The sequence below is a fragment of the Lissotriton helveticus genome, chromosome 7 (genome assembly GCF_964261635.1).
Source record: "Lissotriton helveticus chromosome 7, aLisHel1.1, whole genome shotgun sequence".
Lineage (NCBI taxonomy): Eukaryota > Metazoa > Chordata > Amphibia > Caudata > Salamandridae > Lissotriton > Lissotriton helveticus.
In genome coordinates, this window is record NC_136068.1 from 1,757,197,183 (window position 1) to 1,757,219,201 (window position 22,019).

General features: G+C 41.4%; 1 protein-coding gene across 1 annotated transcript in view; it reads left to right on the forward strand.

The window, feature by feature from the left end:
• Positions 1-17,932, forward strand: part of LOC144769681 (myeloid cell surface antigen CD33-like) — a 402,964-nt gene extending 385,032 nt beyond the window's left edge. Inside the window, exon 6 of the mRNA XM_078653873.1 lies at positions 17,681-17,932. Within this exon, the coding sequence (XP_078509999.1) occupies positions 17,681-17,932 (252 nt within the window). The remainder of the gene's footprint in view (positions 1-17,680) is intronic.
• The last annotated feature ends 4,087 nt before the right edge of the window (positions 17,933-22,019 follow it).

Genomic DNA, 22,019 nt, shown 5'->3' on the forward strand with positions numbered 1-22,019 from the left:
TTGTTAAATTCTGTGTTAGAGAAATGTAGCACTGATAGAACAAACATAGAAAGTGTGTCTGAAATTCGAAATCTGTTAGACAGATGTTCAGGCCAAACACAATTCTCTCAAAATAGTCAGCAAGATTGTCAGGAGTTTTTAATGTACATGCTTGATGTATTGCATGATGAAGGTGTAGATGTAGATCACCTGTTTGGGCTTTCTTATCAATGGCAGCATGACTGCGAGAACTGTAGGGTATCAAGTACTACTAGTGTAGACTCAGAAAGATTTATATATTTAACTTTGCCAGACAGTAAATCAGTCTCTTTTAATAAGCTAGTAAAAGCAGCTGATCACAACATGGAGTGTAGCCAATGTAAATCTGAAATGATGTCCACATTATTTATACGAACATATGGCCAGTATGTCATTTTAATGTTCCAACGATGTAGGCCTGATGGAACAAAATTGACAACTTTAATTAAAAATTTTGTGGCTTCACAGTTGTCAATATCAGGAAGGACTTTTGTAACTGTAGCAATTATATATCATGATGGTCCTTCAATAACATCAGGACATTATACAGCTTATTTAAAGTGTTGAAATGGCTGGTCATTCTGCAATGATTCTGTTTTAATTTTCAAAAAAAAATTGCCGTTTGACCTTAAAAACTCTTACCTGGTGTTTTTAAAACCAAAATTTTAGGGAAAGAATCTCGGGATGTGCTCTGAGGAATTTCAAGAAGTTCTCATGGCTCCTACACGATTTGGCCTTGAGGATAAGTGTAGTACAGAGACATAACTTCTTACCATAACACTGGACTTTATGGAGAAATACGTGCACTTTGAATGAGTTCAGAAAAACTGTTTCTTTTTATAAGCTAATTGAAGCAGCCAATCAAAACATGGAGTAGAGGGAATGTAAGTCTGCAATGCTGTCTACTGTTTTACATTGCTTTGTGATTAAAAGTGATGTAGAGAATTAAATAATTGTACTAGTCATAAAGGTAGTGTAAGTCTGCTTCATAGTAAGCAGTATCAGTGTGATAGGAAATGTAGAACATGATTGAGGAAGAAGGGGAAGATATTACTAGTCCAGGATTGTGTAAATGATCTTCAACATTTTAATTCTGAAAGTTGTGGAAATGCGAAAAGACGGGATTGGCTAACAAGAAATCCAAGAGTTATACATGGCTCTGACAAGATTTGGCCTTGTGGAATCTTGTGGTAGAGAGCAAGAAGTTATTTATTGTATGTAACATGTTTTTGAAAACGATGGAGGTTTTCTTTCAGAAAGTGGCGGGTTGAAAGTAATAACAGCACAACAGAGTGTAAGCTGTTCATAGGACATCCTTGGCCGTCATGGAAAGTAAGTTAACTTTAAGGAGTTCTGAATTCTGATTTCTAATGTTGTATGGGTTTTTTAAACACAATCATTTTGATTGTGTTTTTTTTTCCCCGCTGTTATATGATGAATACCTTCAAGTCACTGTTTTAGTGAAATTTGATACATTCTGAGAACAGCAAAAATAAACCATGTAACATGTATAATTAATTCTGTTCTGTTTGCATTTATGATGTACATGTAGAACTGTGTAGGAGGCATGGAGAAGGTGAGGCTTCTGTAAGTGTCAAAGTTGTTGCATACAGTCCTCATATTCTACGTAGTCTTTTATATTTCATTACTTTCACTGTTTCTGACTGATCTAAAAAATTTTTTTTAAAAAGAACAGTAAGTATAAGGGAAGGAAACAGACAGTTATGTTAAAAGAAACACAGCTATAGGGAATAAACTAGGGATACTGTTACCCGCAATCCTCTGCTGATGATGTCACTGAGCATGTCATGAATGATGTAATATGCGACATCATCAGCAGTGGATTACGGGTAATAGTATCTCTAGTTTACTCCCTTATAGCTGTCTTTCTTTTAACATAAGTGTCTGTTTCCTTCCCTTATACTTACTGTTCTTTTTTAAAAAAAAAATTTTTGGGTTCGCTTCCGGTTCGCGTACCGGGGAGCGAACTGGGAAGCGAACTAAGAGAAATAGAGGTTGGCACAGTTGCAAATATTGTACCAATTTTTTAATAACGGGGAGGTAGTTCTGAAAAGAACTTTTTTTTAAATTGTTTTTGTTGTTTTATATTTTTTTTATTATTTTTCTGAACATTTTTTTACTTTTTTTGAATTTTTCTGAACAGTTTTATAATTTTTTTGTTTTTTTTTCGGAGGGGGCAACGAAAACGATTCATTGTAAAGGGCTCAACAGGAGCAAGAAAACAAAAAAAAAGAATTTATTGTTTGGGGAGTTTCGGACAAACATGAGCATGATTGTCAATAGCTCTGTTGATCAGAGTGATGCTACTTTCTGCGTAGCAAATGAATCCACTGCAATGTAGGCAGACTTGTTTTACTTCACGAAATCTCGTTTGTATATTTGGCACCATCTCCCTGCCCTCTGGTCCCGTTACTTCCGGTACAACAGATCTTCTGGCCATAATAGGGAGATTATCTAGGTCGTCCTGTTCCTCTTCTTCGTCTTCTTGCTGAATTATAACTTTAGCAGGTGGTCCACTCTTCCTTGGATGTGGTGGAGGTGGTGGGGAAGCACCAGCTGAAGCTAGTAAAGAAGCCATTGCTCACTGGTAACAAAGGGTCTTTCTCTCACAATGATGAAAGTCAGAGTGAGGAAAGAAGGAGGGATTTTCACCATTTGGGAAAAAAAATAGTTCTCAACCAATGAAAAGTGTTCATTTTAGATCATATGACCTAGTCTTACATCATTAGGAAACCGAAAGTGAAATGAACCAATGAAAAGTGTTATTACCAAGTCACATGACCTGCTGTGTGTATGTTACGCGCTTTGCAGGGCCTCCCGGTTTGCTTCCAGAAACCTGTGCTTTGCGACTCGGTAAGCGTACGAGTTCGCTAACGTAGCACGTCATATGACGTATCACGCGACAACGCGAAACGTCATGCGGACGGGAGGCGTCACGATGTTGTTTTCTAACGCGGCAGTTGCGGTAAAGAAACGTTTACCGGCTCGTGGTCTATTTCGCGGCATCAAGGTCAGCTAACGGGAAGCTTCCCGATTCGCGAAGCGGGAACGAAGAAAAAAAAATATTTTAAAAAAAAGTTATTAATAAACATATAAAATATATTTTTGGCTTTAAAGAAGAATACATTTTACAGCTACAGATATTAGCTGTTAAAAAACCAATGAAATTCACTGAAAAAACCATAGGTTATAGACCATATATAGTTAGGAATTTGCATTTACAAAACCTTGAAAATTCACTGAAAAAACCATAGGTTATAGACCATATATAGTTAGGAATTAGCATTTAAAAAACCTTATTTTACTCACACAAAACCATTGAAATTCCATATATAGTTAGTTGCACTAACTATATATCGCGCACCCGCAATCCACTGCTGATCATGTCACATATTACATCATTCATGACATGGTCAGTGACATCACTGATGACATCTCAAATGACATCATTCTTGTGCTAATACGATAAACCTCTTCAGACTCTAATATAACCTTAGATACACTCAGTGTATACAGACACTCACACACTGCCACTCATCCATGGAGTTACTCACACACCCAGTCAGTCATGCAAAGAAACAATCTCACCTCCATTTCTTCAACTATACAGTTAAACACACCTTACTTATTGAAACATATACTAACACATATTTACTCTCTTATACAATCCCTGATACAAGTTCACAATGATCGATACAACCACTCACTCATTCAGTGGCTCTCATGCACAGTTATTTATATATGCCAACTCTCACATGTACTGTGTTTTACATATGTACTTACTATGACATGTAGCATTGAGATATCCATTCACTCATGCACACAGTCAACTGCCTATGTAGCTGTTTCCACATGCACTCTTGAACTCATACACCTAGTGAATAAACTGCTCACACATCTATGCATAGAGTCACACACCTACCAGCCACCCCCACACAAACTCAATCTCCCATATAAATACTTGGGCAACCAATTAATAACACATATAGCCTCTCGTATAGCTAATGATCAACACATGCAGCAGTTTACAGAACAACAGACATAATGATGCACAAATTAAGACAGTTTAGTCACTAACCCATGCATTCAGTGAGACACATTTAATCACTCACTCATACAGTCAGTCACGCACCTACTAAATCCTTCATCCAGACACTTATACATCCACTCATTCTTCAATATGTAAGACATATTTTAACTTTACAGAAACATACAGTCACTGGATGTTGTCATCAGTGATGTCATCAGTGATGTCATTTGAGATGTCATCAGTGATGTCATCAGTGATGTCACTGACCATGTCATGAATGATGTAATATGTGACATGATCAGCAGTGGATTGCGGGTGCGTGATATATAGTTAGTGCAACTAACTATATATGGAATTTCAATGGTTTTGTGTGAGTAAAATAAGGTTTTTTAAATGCTAATTCCTAACTATATATGGTCTATAACCTATGGTTTTTTCAGTGAATTTTCAAGGTTTTGTAAATGCAAATTCCTAACTATATATGGTCTATAACCTATGGTTTTTTCAGTGAATATATATATATATATATATATTACCTACTGGCGGTCGCCAGTAGGTATATATAGTTAGGATTTTTTCTCTATGGGATTTTTGAAAATTCTATGTCTAATAACTTTGGCGTTTGTGGACGGAATTGGCTGAAATTTTCAGGAAAATGGAACATTTTGTTTCTGAGCAGCCCTTAAAAATTTGGGGGGTGTTCGTCAAGGGGGGGCTGAGAAAAAAGGGGGGTCCCAAAACGTGTTTTTAACATTGAGTTTTCCATAGGGCGGTTGGCCTCACTTTTAGCCCGAACGGCTGAATGGATTTGCATGAAACTTGGCAAAATTGTAGGGACTGGTAGCCCGATGTGCCTTTTGTAGGTCTCACTATATGTGCTACAGTGGATTTTGAGAAATTAACGTTTAAAAAAAGATATATATCTGTAACAGCGGACCGGGCAGCGCTCCAGGACGCGTACTTTTCGCGCAACGGAGCTTTGTGAAGCGAAGCTGATTGGTTCTCCGGCGTCTGTCAACATTCCAAACATTCCGTAGCGGCCACCATCTTGTCTCTCGGTAGGATCGAGAGACAAGAGGAGGCCAAAGCGAAGGGGCAAATGACCATAAGGGGGAATAGTAGATCCTCGCTGACCCCGTAGGTTTGATGTGGAGGTTTTAAAAGTGCCCCGCGGGGCAAAAAATAATAATAATAATAATAATCGAACGGCTGAATGGATTTGCACGAAACTTGGCAAAATTGTAGGGACTGGTAGCCCGATGTGCCTTTGCTAGGTCTCAATATATGTGCTTCAGTGGATTTTGAGAAATTAACGTTCAAAAAAAGATATATATCTGTAACAGCGCACCGCTTCGCGTACTTTTCGCGTTACGGAGCTTTGCGAAGCGAAGCTGATTGGCTCTCCGGTGTCTGTAAACATTCCAAACAGTACGTAGCGGCCGCCATCTTGTCTCTCGGTAGGATCGAGAGACAAGAGGAGGCCAAAGCGAAGGGGCAAATGACCATAAGGGGGCATAGTAGATCCTCGCTGACCTCCTAAGTTTGATGTGGAGGTTTTAAAAGGGCCCCGCGGGGCAAAAAAAAAAATAATAATAATAATTGAACGGCTGAATGGATTTGCACGAAACTTGGTAAAATATTAGGGACTGGTAGCCCGATGTGCCTTTGCTAGGTCTCAATATATGTGCTTCAGTGCATTTTGAGAAATTAACGTTCAAAAACAAGATATATATCTGTAACAGCGCTCCGCTTCGCGGAGATAAAATTATATCTGTATTACCTAGCTGTTGCTAACACCAGTTAGCGACGGCTAGTAGGAGATAGCGACCATCTTGGGCCCCACTTTGCATGTGAGTGATGTTTATCACTAATGACATGCAAAGTGGGCATGCCAAGATGTTAGCGACTGGAAACAGTCGCTAACATCGCTATCTCCTATTATCAACTTTTGGAAATATTCGAGATAAGCGCGAATATCTCCAAAAAGTAACAGCTGCCCTGAGCAGTTCTTAGCCATGTTATCCAATGGGAGGTGGATAACATGGCTAAGAGCATTAGCTCGGTAATGCATGAATATCGCAGAGTTTTCAGCGATATTAATGCATTGCGGTCGTTTTTTATCGTATTTGCGATAAACCTTGATAATAGCAAGGTTTATCTGCGATAATTTCTGACGGTAAAAAAATCTTTGCAATGCATCGTTAGGGATAAATATCGTTTAACTTTGGTAATATGCCCCAACGTCTGTTAACGTTCGATTCGAAGGAAATCAGGAAGTGTTGAAAAACATTGTCTGCGCCATCTTGTCTTTTTTCAAATGCCACACTTTTGTCGTGCACGGCAGCCATTTTAGATGCCTTGACCAGACCCACTCTGTGCACGCTGTCGATCCTTAGCATGGCTCCCCACCCTCGCAAGCATCTCACCCAGGCCGTGGTCACCCCCGCTGTCTGTGTTATGCATGGGTAATAAACCTCCCCCCATCTGCGCTGCTCTTCCCTGAGAATCACACCCTGTGCCCGCCCGACACCTCCCTTTCGCCCTATTCACTACCGCACCCTCTGACACTCCTTTTCCTCTGTGTCCGATTGTCCAGGCCGGTCCTAGGCTATCAGCTAGCCCTGCAGATGTAGTTTATGGCCACAGCTGTAAAGAATCACCCCTCTTCAAAGGAGTTATAGTAGATCAAGGTCCACACTCGATGAGATCCGTCACAGCAGAAGCGTTGCTATTATCTGAAAACCATCCTGTATTGTGATTGGGGAGGGGACCGAGCGTGAAGCGGAAGATTCCAGGGATGACTCTTTGTACATCAAAGTTTTTACAATTATGTGTCACATTAAAAATATATAGCACTCCGACAAAGTAGTAAGATTATAAAACTTTAATAATTTATAAATATATACAAGAAAACAAAAATAGTAATAACATATAAACATTTTTAGGGAAAAACAACTAAGTAGCGGTCGGCTGTGCGAATAGTCCCAACGCAGCACAACGTCCAGATTTCCGGCGTGGGGCGTCGCGGGGGGTGGGTCATCAGTAGCAAACTGTTGTGCGAATAGTTCCAAGGCAGCAGAACGCGCCGAAATCTAGATGACACGAAAGTGATGTCTAGTAAGTTGCCACCCAGCAAATAACGGCGTGGGGCGTCGCGGGGGGTGGGTCATCAGTAGCAAACTGTTGTGCGAATAGTTCCAAGGCAGCAGAACGATGGCACCAAGGTGATGTCCAGTAAGTTGCCGCACTGGTTTTGGTATCCTACAATGCTGCTCCGAATAATGGCGTGGGGCGCCCCGGGGGAGGCGGCGTGAACGGGCCTCTCCAGGTGGAGTCTCATCTGTTGTAGTGGGGCGCCCCTTTACCGTTTCAGTTGCCATTCCGTCCGTTTTTGGTCCACTGTGTCAAAAGCCGCAATTCAGCTGAGTTGCGCCCACTCTTGCGGTGCAGCGATAGGCGGCTGTCACAGGACTCTCAAAATGGCGGCAGGCTCTTTCCTTTTTGGGCCTGGTGCACTGAAATGGCCCTGGGACACCTTGGAAATCGGGCGCTTGTCTGCTAGGTCTTGGACCCCATTCTCGAAAGCGTCCCCTCCGCCTTGAGAATTCATCAAAAGTTTTGGGGTCCCGACTCCTGCAGGCTTCTGGTGGGGAGCGGCTGCCATGATTGCTCGCGGAATGACCACGACGGAGCTACGAGATGGTGGTGCTCTCATGCTGACGCCAGTTTAGTCTGAAACATCCAGAAACAAGGTGGGGCTTTCATCGTTTGGGGAAAAAAAAAAGTTTTCATCCAATGAAAAGTGTTGTTTTTAGGTCATATGATCAAGCCTTCCATCATTAGGAAACCAAAAGTAAAATGAACCAATGAAAAGTTTTATAAACAAGTCACATGACCTGTTATGCGGCATAGGGTATAAAATGCGGAGAAAATACGTTGGCACGTCAGGCGGCGTCAGTAGCGGACCGATGTGCGAATAGGCCGAAGGCAATACAACGCGTCAAGATCCGGATGGCACCCAGGTGGTGTCCAGCAAGTTGCAGCACTGGTGTGGCCATCCTACAATGCTGAAAGTCGGCGTGGGGCGTCCCGTTGGCCTGTGAGTTTGCGTCAGTAGCGGACCGATGTGCGAATAGGCCGAAGGCAGCACAACGCGCCAAGATCCGGATGGCACCGAGGTGGTGTCTAGTAAGTTGTCGCACTTCTGTGGCCATCCTACAATGTTGAAAGTCGGCGTGGGGCGCCCCGTTGGCCTGTGAGATGGCGTCAGTAGCGGACCGATGTGCGAATGGGGCCAAAGGCAGCGCAACAATATTTTCTGACTGACACCACAAGGCGCTGAGATGCCAAGATCCGGATGGCACCGAGGTGATGTCTAAGTTGCGGACTGATGTGCGAATGGGGCCATAGGCAGCGTAACAATATTTTTTGTATGGAAGATACTACTAGGCGTTGAGATGCCAAGATTCGGATGGCACCGAGGTGATGTCTAGCAAGTTGCTGTACTGGTGTGGTCATCCTACAATGCTGAAACTCGGCGTGGGTCGCCCCATTAGCCTGTGAGATGGCGTCAGTAGCGGACCGATGTGCGAATAGGCCGAAGGCAGCACAACGCGCCAAGATCCGGATGTCACCGTGGTGGTTTCATAGTTGAGAGGCACTTCATCTGCAGTGGGGCGCCGAGATCCGGATGGCACCGAGGTGATGTCTAGCAAGTTGCTGTACTGGTGTGGTCATTCTACAATGCTGAAAGTCGGCGTGGGGCGCCCCATTAGCCTGTGAGATGGCGTCAGTAGCGGACTGATGTGCGAATGGGGCCAAAGGCAGCGCAACAATATTTTCTGAAGAGAAGACACCAAAAGGTGCTGACATTCCAAGATCCGGATGGCACCGAGGTGGTGTCTAGCAAGCTATGCAGTTGAGTTGTGTGCGCACTTGCGGAGAATAGGTCGAAGGCAGCATAACAATGTTTTCTGAATAGAAGACACCACAAGGCGTTGAGATTCGGTTACAACTGAGGTGATGTCTAGCAAGTTGCCGCACTGGTGTGGCCATCCTACAATACTGCTCCGAATAACGGCGTGGGGTGCCCGAAGGGGGGGGGAGCCGGCGTGAATGGGCCTTCCTAGGTGGAGGCTCGTCTGCTGTAGTGGGGCGCCCCTTTACCGTTTCAGTTGCCATTCAGCTGAGTTTTGGCTGCTCTTGATGCTACAGCGACAGGCGGCTGCAAGAGGACTCTCAAAATGGCGGCCTGTTCTTTGGATTTGGGCCTGGTCCACTAAAATGGCCCTGGGACACCTTAGAACTCGGACGCTCGATTTTTTTTTCCTTTCCTGTACATGCAAAAAAAGGTAAATGCCCGGTACATTACACGCTTCATCTGCCACGATGAACTCTCCAGAGGAACCGAAAAAAAATATAGTTGTGGTAACTATAACATGCATCGTCATATGGAGAGGTGGCACCAATTAATTATAGTGCTGCATAAAAGAGAGATTTGGAGGAGAACCCCTGACCTGCTAGTACATTCATCAAAGAAGTGGCACTGAGAGATTCAGAGGCAAGGGAAACGGTCCCAAATATTTAGAAGAACTTTGGAAAGATTAAAATGACATGTTTAGATTGTGGCAAATTAATTTCATGTGGACAGATGAGTGTTACTCTAATAAATACAGCATATGAACATCATCATAGTCGATGGTTGGTAGAGACATTTTGACTATATCCTGGACCTGCCCGTCCTTGCCCAAAATGGCGCTGGAATAAATGGGACTCGTAATTCCTTGTTGTGTACTGGTTGCAGAACCTTGAAATCACGAGATACGTATGCAGTTTTGAAGCACATGGCGGGCGGGGACGAGAATTGATTGAATATTTCGACATCCCTATTGATATTAAGTTCTGATGTGTTATTGATTACTGTACTGTTGAAAGTTCGAATTAACGTCACCCATGGTACTTGCCCGCAAATGTATATCTAGATAATTTTATTGTAACTGGCCCTGTCGTATTTTAATTATAAAATGTACGTCCACCGATTCCGTAACTGTTAGACACCTTAGTTCTTGCAACCTAATGGCCCGCCCGTTACGTTCCTCTACAGTGTAAATGTCTATTCATCATATACGATTACAGTTTGCTCTGTGGCAGGCCCACGTGGTTATAGGCAAGTATTTGTATAATGAAATTTTCACAATAAAGGTTTTTAAAAGAAAACATGGTAGTAGTATATACATTGGTAAAGTTTTTAATAATAGTGACTGTTTTAGAATCATTAAAAGGCAAGTGAAATAAAGCAGACCAATTACATGAAGGGTAAAAGGTATAATACGAAGGAACGCAGTAAAGATAAATGGTCAAGGGCTGTTGTGTTTTCTATTCCTGCAACATAAAGTGATCGATAAGAATCTCATATTCAGGCGTATCGGCGACTAAGACAGCAGGTCGACCCTCTTTTGCCCAACGGCTCCGTCATGGGACGAAGAAACGCTCTTTTTCTCGAAAAAAGAATATATTTTACTTGCAGGACAGTTGTAAAATTTCCGGGAAAGTACATTAGCCTGGAACATTATAACATATATTTAAGAAAAAATAATGTTCGGAAGTAATGAAAAGCGTAATTTTTAGGTCATATGACCAAGCCTTTCATCATTACAATAAGAAAAGTAAAATGAACCAATGAAAAGTTTTATTAACAAGTCACATGACTTGTTATGCTTACGTTACGCGCTGCGCGCCCCGGATGACTTCCGGATGCGCTAACGCGGCGCGTCATATGACGCATTACGCGACAACGCAGGTACAGAATATAGTCAAAATGTCTCCACCAACCAGCGGTCGGAACACAACCCCTTTCAGCAGGCTAAATAGTTCTGTTAAATGACAACAGAAGGGACAGGCAACAAGAACCATCAGTCAAAGAGGGGAGGGCTAGTTCTTCTCTACCGGGTTACATTGGGGCGCTACCGGAACTGATCGAATTGGTAGTCTACAGTGTTTCTGGATGTTTCAGACTGAAGCTGGGGTTAGCATGAGAGCAGCACCATTTTGTAGCTCCGTCGTGGTCATTCCGCAACCAATCATGGCAGCCGTTCTTTATCGTTATTTTGGGCGGGGTGGGTGGCGGAGCCGAGCTGTTTTGCAGCCATCATTGTGTGGAGTTCAGTTCATCTCACTAGTTTTGTATTTGTCATGAGGGGTTGTTCCTAATGTTTCTATTTTAGCGAGGTCAAAAAGAGATCCCATTAGTGGCCTACTGATTTTGCTCGATTCCTTTTCTTTTTTTTTACACGATTTTTCGTTATCTGCAAAGACTAAACAGAGTATTGCGACTCTGTGTTTGTTTGTAAATAGAGAATGAACCAAAGAGAACTAATTCTAAAACAGTAAATACTTGGATAACAATCAATCAAATGGAGAGAGAAGCAGGCACGACGGATTACAACGGGGGCAAAGGCCTGCGTTAACTACCTTTCACTATCTGCAAAGAGAGAGTACTCCTAATAGAAATGAGGGGGGGGGCACCATTCAAAGCAGATCAGTGTGCATAAACGCGAAAATGTTTTCACTTACCACGTACTTGACATTCGACAGCTTATGATATTTGCTATTAAAAAACCATTGAAATTCACTGAAAAAACCATAGGTTATAGACCATATATAGTTAGGAATTAGCATTTACAAAACCTTGAAAATTCACTGAAAAAACCATAGGTTATAGACCATATATAGTTAGGAATTAGCATTTAAAAAACCTTATTTTACTCACACAAAACCATTGAAATTCCATATATAGTTAGTTGCACTAACTATATATCGCGCACCCGCAATCCACTGCTGATCATGTCACATATTACATCATTCATGACATGGTCAGTGACATCACTGATGACATCTCAAATGACATCATTCTTGTGCTAATACGATAAACCTCTTCAGACTCTAATATAACCTTAGATACACTCAGTGTATACAGACACTCACACACTGCCACTCATCCATGGAGTTACTCACACACCCAGTCAGTCATGCAAAGAAACAATCTCACCTCCATTTCTTCAACTATACAGTTAAACACACCTTACTTATTGAAACATATACTAACACATATTTACTCTCTTATACAATCCCTGATACAAGTTCACAATGATCGATACAACCACTCACTCATTCAGTGGCTCTCATGCACAGTTATTTATATATGCCAACTCTCACATGTACTGTGTTTTACATATGTACTTACTATGACATGTAGCATTGAGATATCCATTCACTCATGCACACAGTCAACTGCCTATGTAGCTGTTTCCACATGCACTCTTGAACTCATACACCTAGTGAATAAACTGCTCACACATCTATGCATAGAGTCACACACCTTCCAGCCACCCCCACACAAACTCAATCTCCCATATAAATACTTGGGCAACCAATTAATAACACATATAGCCTCTCGTATAGCTAATGATCAACACATGCAGAAGTTTACAGAACAACAGACATAATGATGCACAAATTAAGACAGTTTAGTCACTAACCCATGCATTCAGTGAGACACATTTAATCACTCACTCATACAGTCAGTCACGCACCTACTAAATCCTTCATCCAGACACTTATACATCCACTCATTCTTCAATATGTAAGACATATTTTAACTTTACAGAAACATACAGTCACTGGATGTTGTCATCAGTGATGTCATCAGTGATGTCATTTGAGATGTCATCAGTGATGTCATCAGTGATGTCACTGACCATGTCATGAATGATGTAATATGTGACATGATCAGCAGTGGATTGCGGGTGCGCGATATATAGTTAGTGCAACTAACTATATATAGAATTTCAATGGTTTTGTGTGAGTAAAATAAGGTTTTTTAAATGCTAATTCCTAACTATATATGGTCTATAACCTATGGTTTTTTCAGTGAATATATATATATATATATATATATATATATATGTATATATATATATATATATATATATATAAATTCACAAAGGTTGCCCTTGAGGAATCAGCCACGAGGTAAGTTGTAGGTATTCCACTTTATTAAAAAGCTGCTGCATACAGAGGAGCGCAGGACCGCAGGCATTCAAGTAGCTTCCTTGCCAGACCGGTTTCGGGAGTCTTTCCCTTCATCAATGGCTTCTACTTGCAAAAGGCCGGTTTCTTAAATCATGCACGTTTTATTTCATATTCAAAGCCTGCCCCCAGTGGGCGTGGCTGTTTGCACAGCCTCCTGGACCTTGTAGTGCATAAAAGTCTTACTTCTGTGAGTCTGTCGCAATTTTGCAGGAATTAAATGAGTTAAAAGTTCGTGGCTGATTCCTCAAGGGCAACCTTTGTGAATATATATATATATATATATATATATATATATATATATATATATATATATATATATATATATATATATATATATATATTTCCGCTCACTTTCCGCGTTTCGGCTGATAGCCTTCGACGAAGGCTATCAGCCGAAACGCGTCTGTTTACATACCATTAAAGAAGCGATCACCTAAACGTTCCCCCGTGTGAGTGCGGTTTATTTTTGCCACTGGATTGGGGCGAAGATTTCGAGCTGTATATATATATATATATATATATGTATATATATATATATTATAGCGACCCGTAGGTGGTGCTAGCGTAGTATTTTTTAATAATATATTTGCCTTTTCTAACGCTGTAAGCTGCTCCCTTGACTGATCGGGTGGCAGTGGCAGTTTGTTGGAGCTGTTGCCTAGCAACGTTAACAGGACCGTATGCATCAACAGGAAGGAATTACTAAAATCTCTCCTTGGCAAGGTGATGTCTAGGGTGAGCTTCTGAATGCGCGAGATAAAGGAGACGCGTTGCTCCTCATCTCGGCACAATGGTATTCAAAGTATACCAGGATTTTAAATAGCGCGCTTCGTTGAGCTAGATCGATTCTGTCCCTGCTCCTTCACATCGATATAGACGTAAATGTGGTGATTCTTCTATTCCACTTTCAAAACAATAGCGAAGGAAAGCTGTACAATTTATTTTCTTTATGGGAATTAGCACTATTTTGTGCTTACATTTATCTAACCCAGCCGTAAATTGGCTGTGTGAAAGTACAGGCTAAGCTCGAAAAAAATATATGATTAGCATTAAAATACATGAGCCCTGAGATTAAAACACTAAAATTCATACATGTTAAATGTAGAGAGAAAACAATCAAATATGAGTAGAACAGAGCTAAAGCTCTGTAGTCTAGCACAGTGTTACAGTGTTAGGAATAACTTATCATCTAACAGCTGTAAAAAAGGCAAAGTGTAAGTCAAAGTTTGCGTAAATGAAAGAGAGTATACTTATCTTGCTGGAAGCAGTTACTAAAAGAGGAAGATGACAGCGTGCACCGGATACTTTTACTCTGTTATGAACATTCTTATCTTTATGATGTGTTAAACGTTCTTTAAAGGGGCTGCAGTTGGAAGCGACAATAAGAATGTATGACGTTACAACGAATTCCGTTGCAACGCATGCCTTTACCACGCATGCGTTACAACGGAATTCGTTTACCACACATAACCTTTACTTCGACTACTTGCGTGGTGACGTCATACATCGTTAAGAGAAAACTGAATTTTTTTTCCGATTTCTCTTAAACGACGCTGATTATGTGCCGATCCCGACGTGACTTCTGGTGAGTTTTTTTATTTGGGGGGGAGACCCCCCCAAGCCCCCCTTTTTTTTACTTTTTACCTTTACCACATATACCTTTACTACAAACATCGTAGTAAAGGTATGCGTGGTAAAGTCTTTAGTGGTAACCACGCATGCGTTGTACTGCATGCGTGGTTAAAGATTTTGTGGAAACGGCTTCGTTGTAAAGGCCGTTTCCCCGACAATAAAAGCCTTGTTATTAAATTGGTTCTTTGCCTGGTTTGGTAAAATGAAAGCCACAAGTGAGTAGGGGCTCATTGTTCCATATGTTCTCATAAGAAGCTGTTCTGCATTTGCCCTGCATTTGCCCCAAATATTTAGAGATGTGTAATTTGTGGGGACAAACAGAATGTCTTTTCTCACATTCAGAAGTAGAATTCATATTGTGTCTTTGGTGACTAAGCCCATTAGGTTTGTGTATCTTGTGGGGGACAAAGGATATATCTTTTCTCAGATGTAGGATACATCTTGTGTCATTTATGTACACTTCAAATGTTAAATTTATTTTCATAGCTTCACTTCACTTCAGTGATACTGCAAGAGAGTTGTGTTGTCTTACTGGCATGAAAAGTGAAAGTGGTGTCCGCCACGTGATACCTAAGTTCCCTTACGTAATAGACACTCTCCTATTAACACCTCATTCATACACGGACTAAAATGCTGAATCCAATTATATGTGACAAGGTTACATTTTATTATTATAACAATAATGTAAAAACTCCTATTAGAGCAATTAAAAATGTTAAAATCAATGTTGTTATAATTGTAAACCGGGCCTTGTCTTGCCTGGTATAAACCACCAAATTCTCCTATTTGTATAAATACATTTAATTCATTAATATATGTAAGTTAAAAACACAATGAATCATACAAAATACATATTAAAAATCTGGCACATGACCACTTAAATTAACAGATAATACAAGAAACAAGTAGTAACTTGTTGACGCAGTGCTTCGGTAGATGGTACTCGATATAAACCCCCTTCTTTAGGACTCTAACTTTGGTACAACAATCATCTGTTTTATTCTTATCCAAAGAATATACGATAATTTACATGGGGTGTATTCTATTCAATTAGTAACCTCACAATGTCACCATTTCTATATGAGGAGTTGAATAATCCTTTTCCTTTTTATTTCTATTCTCAATCTTTTCACCAAGGTCTCTTCTGTGTTACCTTTAAAAGCAGCGTTCTGAATTTCTTTAAATAATGGCTGATCCCATCAATACGATTGGGCGTTCTGTTTCCTTTGCATTAATGGTGGCATTTTGAGGTGTATTAATTGAATAGAATACTCCCCAAGTAATTTATTGAATGCGGATGTCTTTAAAGTATGAAAGGACACTGAGGGCGTATTAGAAAGCTACTCAAAGAAGAATAGTAACACACCCTGGAAGTTGCTTTCAGCATCCACGCAGTATTCTTTGAATAACAACTAAAACAGATGATTGTTGTCCCAAAGTTGGAGTCATGAAGAAGGTGGTTTATTTCGAGTACCATTTACCGGAACGCTGCATTGACAACTACTTGTTTCTTGTATTATCTGTTAATCTGGGTGGTCATGTGCCAGATTTTGAATATGTATTTTGTATGATTCAATGTTTTCTTAACTTATATATATTGATGGATGATCTGTATTTATACAAATAGGAGAATTTGGTGGCTTATACCAGGAAAGACAAGGCCACGTTTTCAATTGTAACAACATTGAGGCATATTACCAACGATTAGCGATATTTATCGCTAACGAGGCTTAGCAACGAATTTTTTAACGCTAAGCATCGCCGGAAATTATCGCAGAGATAACTTGCTATTAGCAAGGTTTATCTCAGAAGTGATAAAAATCCTCATGCTAACTGCCAAATGAGAGATTATCGCTGGAAAACCAACGACAATCTCTCGAAGTTTGGAGTTAGCTTGATGATAGGGGCTCACAAACTTAGCCATGATATCCACCTTCCATAGGATATCATGGCTAAGCCAGGAAAATACCAGGTGTAAAAAAAGCAGTGCTAGCTGCTTTTTTATCACTAACAGGGTTAGCAAAATCCTTGATAATAGGAGAAATGTCGCTTAACAACATTTCTCCTATTATTTTTCTCTGGAACGCCCCCTTTGCATCTCATTAGAGATGCCAGGGGAAGCGTAGAAAAAAAGGGTGCTAACATGCAAATTTGCGTGTTAGCACCCTGTTGCTGATAGGGAGATCATTTTATCTCCGCTTTCTTGGGTTTTAAAGCCAAAAAAGCGGAGATAAATCCCTTGATAATATTCCCCATTGTTTTTAATATTTGTAATTGCTCTAATAGGAGTTTTTACATTATTGTTATAATAGTAAATGTAACATTTTCACATATAATTTGGTTCAGCATTTTAGTCCGTGTATGATTGAGATGTGAATAGGAGAGTGTCTATTGTGTTAGGGAATTTAGTGTTACGTGGGGGACAGCACTTTGTATCTGACCCTGTCCCCTACGTTTGTAAGGGTACTTCTCAAATTTCGTGAATAGTCTTATCGGCATGAAGAAAGCAGATGAAGAACGGAACAAGCAATAGCATATCTTGAAATGCAGATAGTGCAGACCTTGTCTATGATCTTTAGGGTGGTGTAAAAAGTGAGATTACCAGCCTTCTGCTGATTACCACAAAAGAAGTCTCATGCCAAACTCATCTGAAAAAACAAATGAAGTAAAATTCATAACTGCAGTCTAATGAGCACATGGTCATAAATGCAATCTAGTTGTATGCAAATGAAATTGACAAAATATTTACAAGGCATCATACTCTGTTTTATATTTACAAAAAACTGTTGGGAGAAACTCCTGGATCTGGAGCTTTTTTTCTTTTCCAGTTGCACATATATATTTCCCATAATTTACTAACTCGTCTTCCTCTGTATGCATTCTCTATAGGGTCCAAGGACTAAAAACAATCCATGTTCTGGTGCCAATGCAATGGACTCTAAAGAAGAAGATTATTATGCAAACTTCGGAAACGACAATCTTCATTACGCGTCAGTCCAATTCTCCGGAGCCAAGCCTGGAAGCAAACCCATCCCACCTCCAGAAGAGACCTTGTATTCAGAGGTCAAAGTGGACAAGCCTGGAAGCAAGCCAATCCCACTACCAGAAGAGACCTTGTATTCAGAGGTCAAATCGCACTAACTGATTGATGTCCCTAATTACTCAATAAACTATAGGTTTCCCATGTTTTCAGTGAAATAAGAAGGATTTCTTGTGCATTCAACCCCGGTCCAGTATTGCTATGCTTTTCGAGAAGTGCTGGCCAGAGTCTATCGGCCCAGTTATACTCCAGACTGCTGATGATAGTGCTAATCTGTTGGATGAGGTGGATTCTGATCCTTGACTCTAATTGCTGCAACAATGATAGACTGTGTTGCTTAAACTATAGTAAAGCTTGCTCATTGATGAATCTCTATGCTGGTGGTTGGGTCTGGAGTTTCTCAATCATGTATTCAGTGGATAACGGCATCTCAGGTGAAGGTGACTAGGAGAGTGAAAATCCTTCTTTTAAGTCATCAAACATCATAGACCGATGACTCTTGGGCTCAAATCCTTAAAAGGATACTGAATTATCAGAGAGTCAGTTTGGAAGTAAGCTTCTTTGACCAAAGGTCAGGATAGGAGGATAAACACCCAAAGAGTGGTAGCAGCCATTGTCCCTTTTGCAATTGATGGACTGACCTTGCGGGACCTTCCTCTGTGTTTACTTGTGATTCCAACATGGTCATTTCTTGTACTCATCGAAGATTCTAAATCACTTTGCTATAAAAGCACTGTGCATTTAAACAGAGATGCCTAGTTTTGCAACTGTATATGTATAGAGTACTCAAACTACTAATGAGAGTGTTAATCAATAAAAGGAAGGACCAAGTCAGAAGCAGGCACAAGTTGTCATTATAACTGTAAAAAACATCTGCGTCAGGGTTGTCATTTTCCTGATGATTACAGTAAGACTGTTTTAGAGTTCAAGTGCGTCAACAGAAAATACTAAACGTTTTGCTTTCTCACCCATGGCTGACAAGGAAGGACTTGGTTCAATGCACCAGCGGTAAATGTGAAAGACATGTTATTTTATCCACGCAAAATACAATTAAATGTGTAACTGAGATACAATCATTGCTTTTTGGTTACTAACAATCCACTGAAGAGGTCATGGCAATGTGGAAACAGCAACAAACCTTATTTCGCTATTACCAATATCTCACACAACCTGTACTAAGAATTAACACTTTTCACTTAAAAGTACTTATTCCTACAGGAACAATCCATTTCTCAGAACATCTAAACCAACTGCAGAGAATATTTTAAAAACAGCCAGAAGCCATGTTATAAATCACAAGAATAAAATGAACATTTCTAGCATGTTTTAAAATGTCATATGAAACCTAACACCCTAATGTGTACTTCTATGCGCTATACTAGAAGAGCACAGAAGACAGAGCAACTTGCAGTCTAGAGTTTCTTAGGGAGAAGACACGCACTGCATGCCTTGTTGATGAAAAAGGCTGTCTTTATCAGCGGATGTTGAAAAGTGGATGATTAGTAGGAGCAAATGATTCTCTGCCACTGGCAATAGGGCAAATAGAAAATTATTTCCATGTTCAACCCTTGGTAGCTTGGCTGCAAGCAGGCAGGCTTAACTTCAGAGACAGGTATGTAAAGCATTTAAAAACACCAATTCAGTAAATATTTAAGACACAACACACAATAAAAATTGCCTATTGGGACATCTGGTTGCGCTAAACAGGATCAAAGTCAAAGTTTCAGTCTGATCGTGATGGAGCCCTGTGCGATTACCCCTCGCAGTAGGTCTCGGTCAAAGTTTTTAACTTCAGACTTCCTGGGGTCCCTCAAAGCTCTCAGCCAGTCTAGATTTGGTGAGGGTTCACTGGCTGCCGTGCGACAAGCACCAGGCCAAACTTATGGAAGTCAGACCTCTGGAGCTTACAGCCAGGTTCTGAAACTGGGATGGTGCAGTGAGCTAAAAAACGGTGTTGGATCTAGCCCTGATCTCTTGACTGGGTGAGAGTATTCTGCTTAATTCAGAGACTCTGTCCCTCACCACCCCTTGTTGTAAATATTTTTGTCCACCCTAAGCGTGGAAGAGTATACTCAGACATGAGTCCCTTGCTCATTGCACCATCAGGATTCAAGCAAGCCGGGCCGAAGACGGCTGTAATGCCAGAAACCGGTCCCCGGAAGCTTGTTTCCTTCCCAGTGTAAGAATTGGCTTTTGTAGTTTGGTTTGCCCTGTTCCCATCATGCACTGGGACAGGAACAGACTAATTTGCATACAGCCAGGTTCTGAAACTGGGATGGTGCAGTGAGCTAAAAAACGGTGTTGGATCTAGCCCTGATCTCTTGACTGGGTGAGAGTATTCTGCTTAATTCAGAGACTCTGTCCCTCACCACCCCTTGTTGTAAATATTTTTGTCCACCCTAAGCGTGGAAGGGTATACTCAGACATGAGTCCCTTGCTCATTGCACCATCAGGATTCAAGCAAGCCGGGCCGAAGACGGCTGTAATGCCAGAAACCGGTCCCCGGAAGCTTGTTTCCTTCCCAGTGTAAGAATTGGCTTTTGTAGTTTGGTTTGCCCTGTTCCCATCATGCACTGGGACAGGAACAGACTAATTTGCATACAGCCAGGTTCTGAAACTGGGATGGTGCAGTGAGCTAAAAAACGGTGTTGGATCTAGACCTGATCTCTTGACTGGGTGAGAGTATTCTGCTTAATTCAGAGACTCTGTCCCTCACCACCCCTTGTTGTAAATATTTTTGTCCACCCTAAGCGTGGAAGGGTATACTCAGACATGAGTCCCTTGCTCATTGCACCATCAGGATTCAAGCAAGCCGGGCCGAAGACGGCTGTAATGCCAGAAACCGGTCCCCGGAAGCTTGTTTCCTTCCCAGTGTAAGAATTGGCTTTTGTAGTTTGGTTTGCCCTGTTCCCATCATGCACTGGGACAGGAACAGACTAATTTGCATACAGCCAGGTTCTGAAACTGGGATGGTGCAGTGAGCTAAAAAACGGTGTTGGATCTAGCCCTGATCTCTTGACTGGGTGAGAGTATTCTGCTTAATTCAGAGACTCTGTCCCTCACCACCCCTTGTTGTAAATATTTTTGTCCACCCTAAGCGTGGAAGGGTATACTCAGACATGAGTCCCTTGCTCATTGCACCATCAGGATTCAAGCAAGCCGGGCCGAAGACGGCTGTAATGCCAGAAACCGGTCCCCGGAAGCTTGTTTCCTTCCCAGTGTAAGAATTGGCTTTTGTAGTTTGGTTTGCCCTGTTCCCATCATGCACTGGGACAGGAACAGACTAATTTGCATACAGCCAGGTTCTGAAACTGGGATGGTGCAGTGAGCTAAAAAACGGTGTTGGATCTAGCCCTGATCTCTTGACTGGGTGAGAGTATTCTGCTTAATTCAGAGACTCTGTCCCTCACCACCCCTTGTTGTAAATATTTTTGTCCACCCTAAGCGTGGAAGGGTATACTCAGACATGAGTCCCTTGCTCATTGCACCATCAGGATTCAAGCAAGCCGGGCCGAAGACGGCTGTAATGCCAGAAACCGGTCCCCGGAAGCTTGTTTCCTTCCCAGTGTAAGAATTGGCTTTTGTAGTTTGGTTTGCCCTGTTCCCATCATGCACTGGGACAGGAACAGACTAATTTGCATACAGCCAGGTTCTGAAACTGGGATGGTGCAGTGAGCTAAAAAACGGTGTTGGATCTAGCCCTGATCTCTTGACTGGGTGAGAGTATTCTGCTTAATTCAGAGACTCTGTCCCTCACCACCCCTTGTTGTAAATATTTTTGTCCACCCTAAGCGTGGAAGGGTATACTCAGACATGAGTCCCTTGCTCATTGCACCATCAGGATTCAAGCAAGCCGGGCCGAAGACGGCTGTAATGCCAGAAACCGGTCCCCGGAAGCTTGTTTCCTTCCCAGTGTAAGAATTGGCTTTTGTAGTTTGGTTTGCCCTGTTCCCATCATGCACTGGGACAGGAACAGACTAATTTGCATACAGCCAGGTTCTGAAACTGGGATGGTGCAGTGAGCTAAAAAACGGTGTTGGATCTAGCCCTGATCTCTTGACTGGGTGAGAGTATTCTGCTTAATTCAGAGACTCTGTCCCTCACCACCCCTTGTTGTAAATATTTTTGTCCACCCTAAGCGTGGAAGGGTATACTCAGACATGAGTCCCTTGCTCATTGCACCATCAG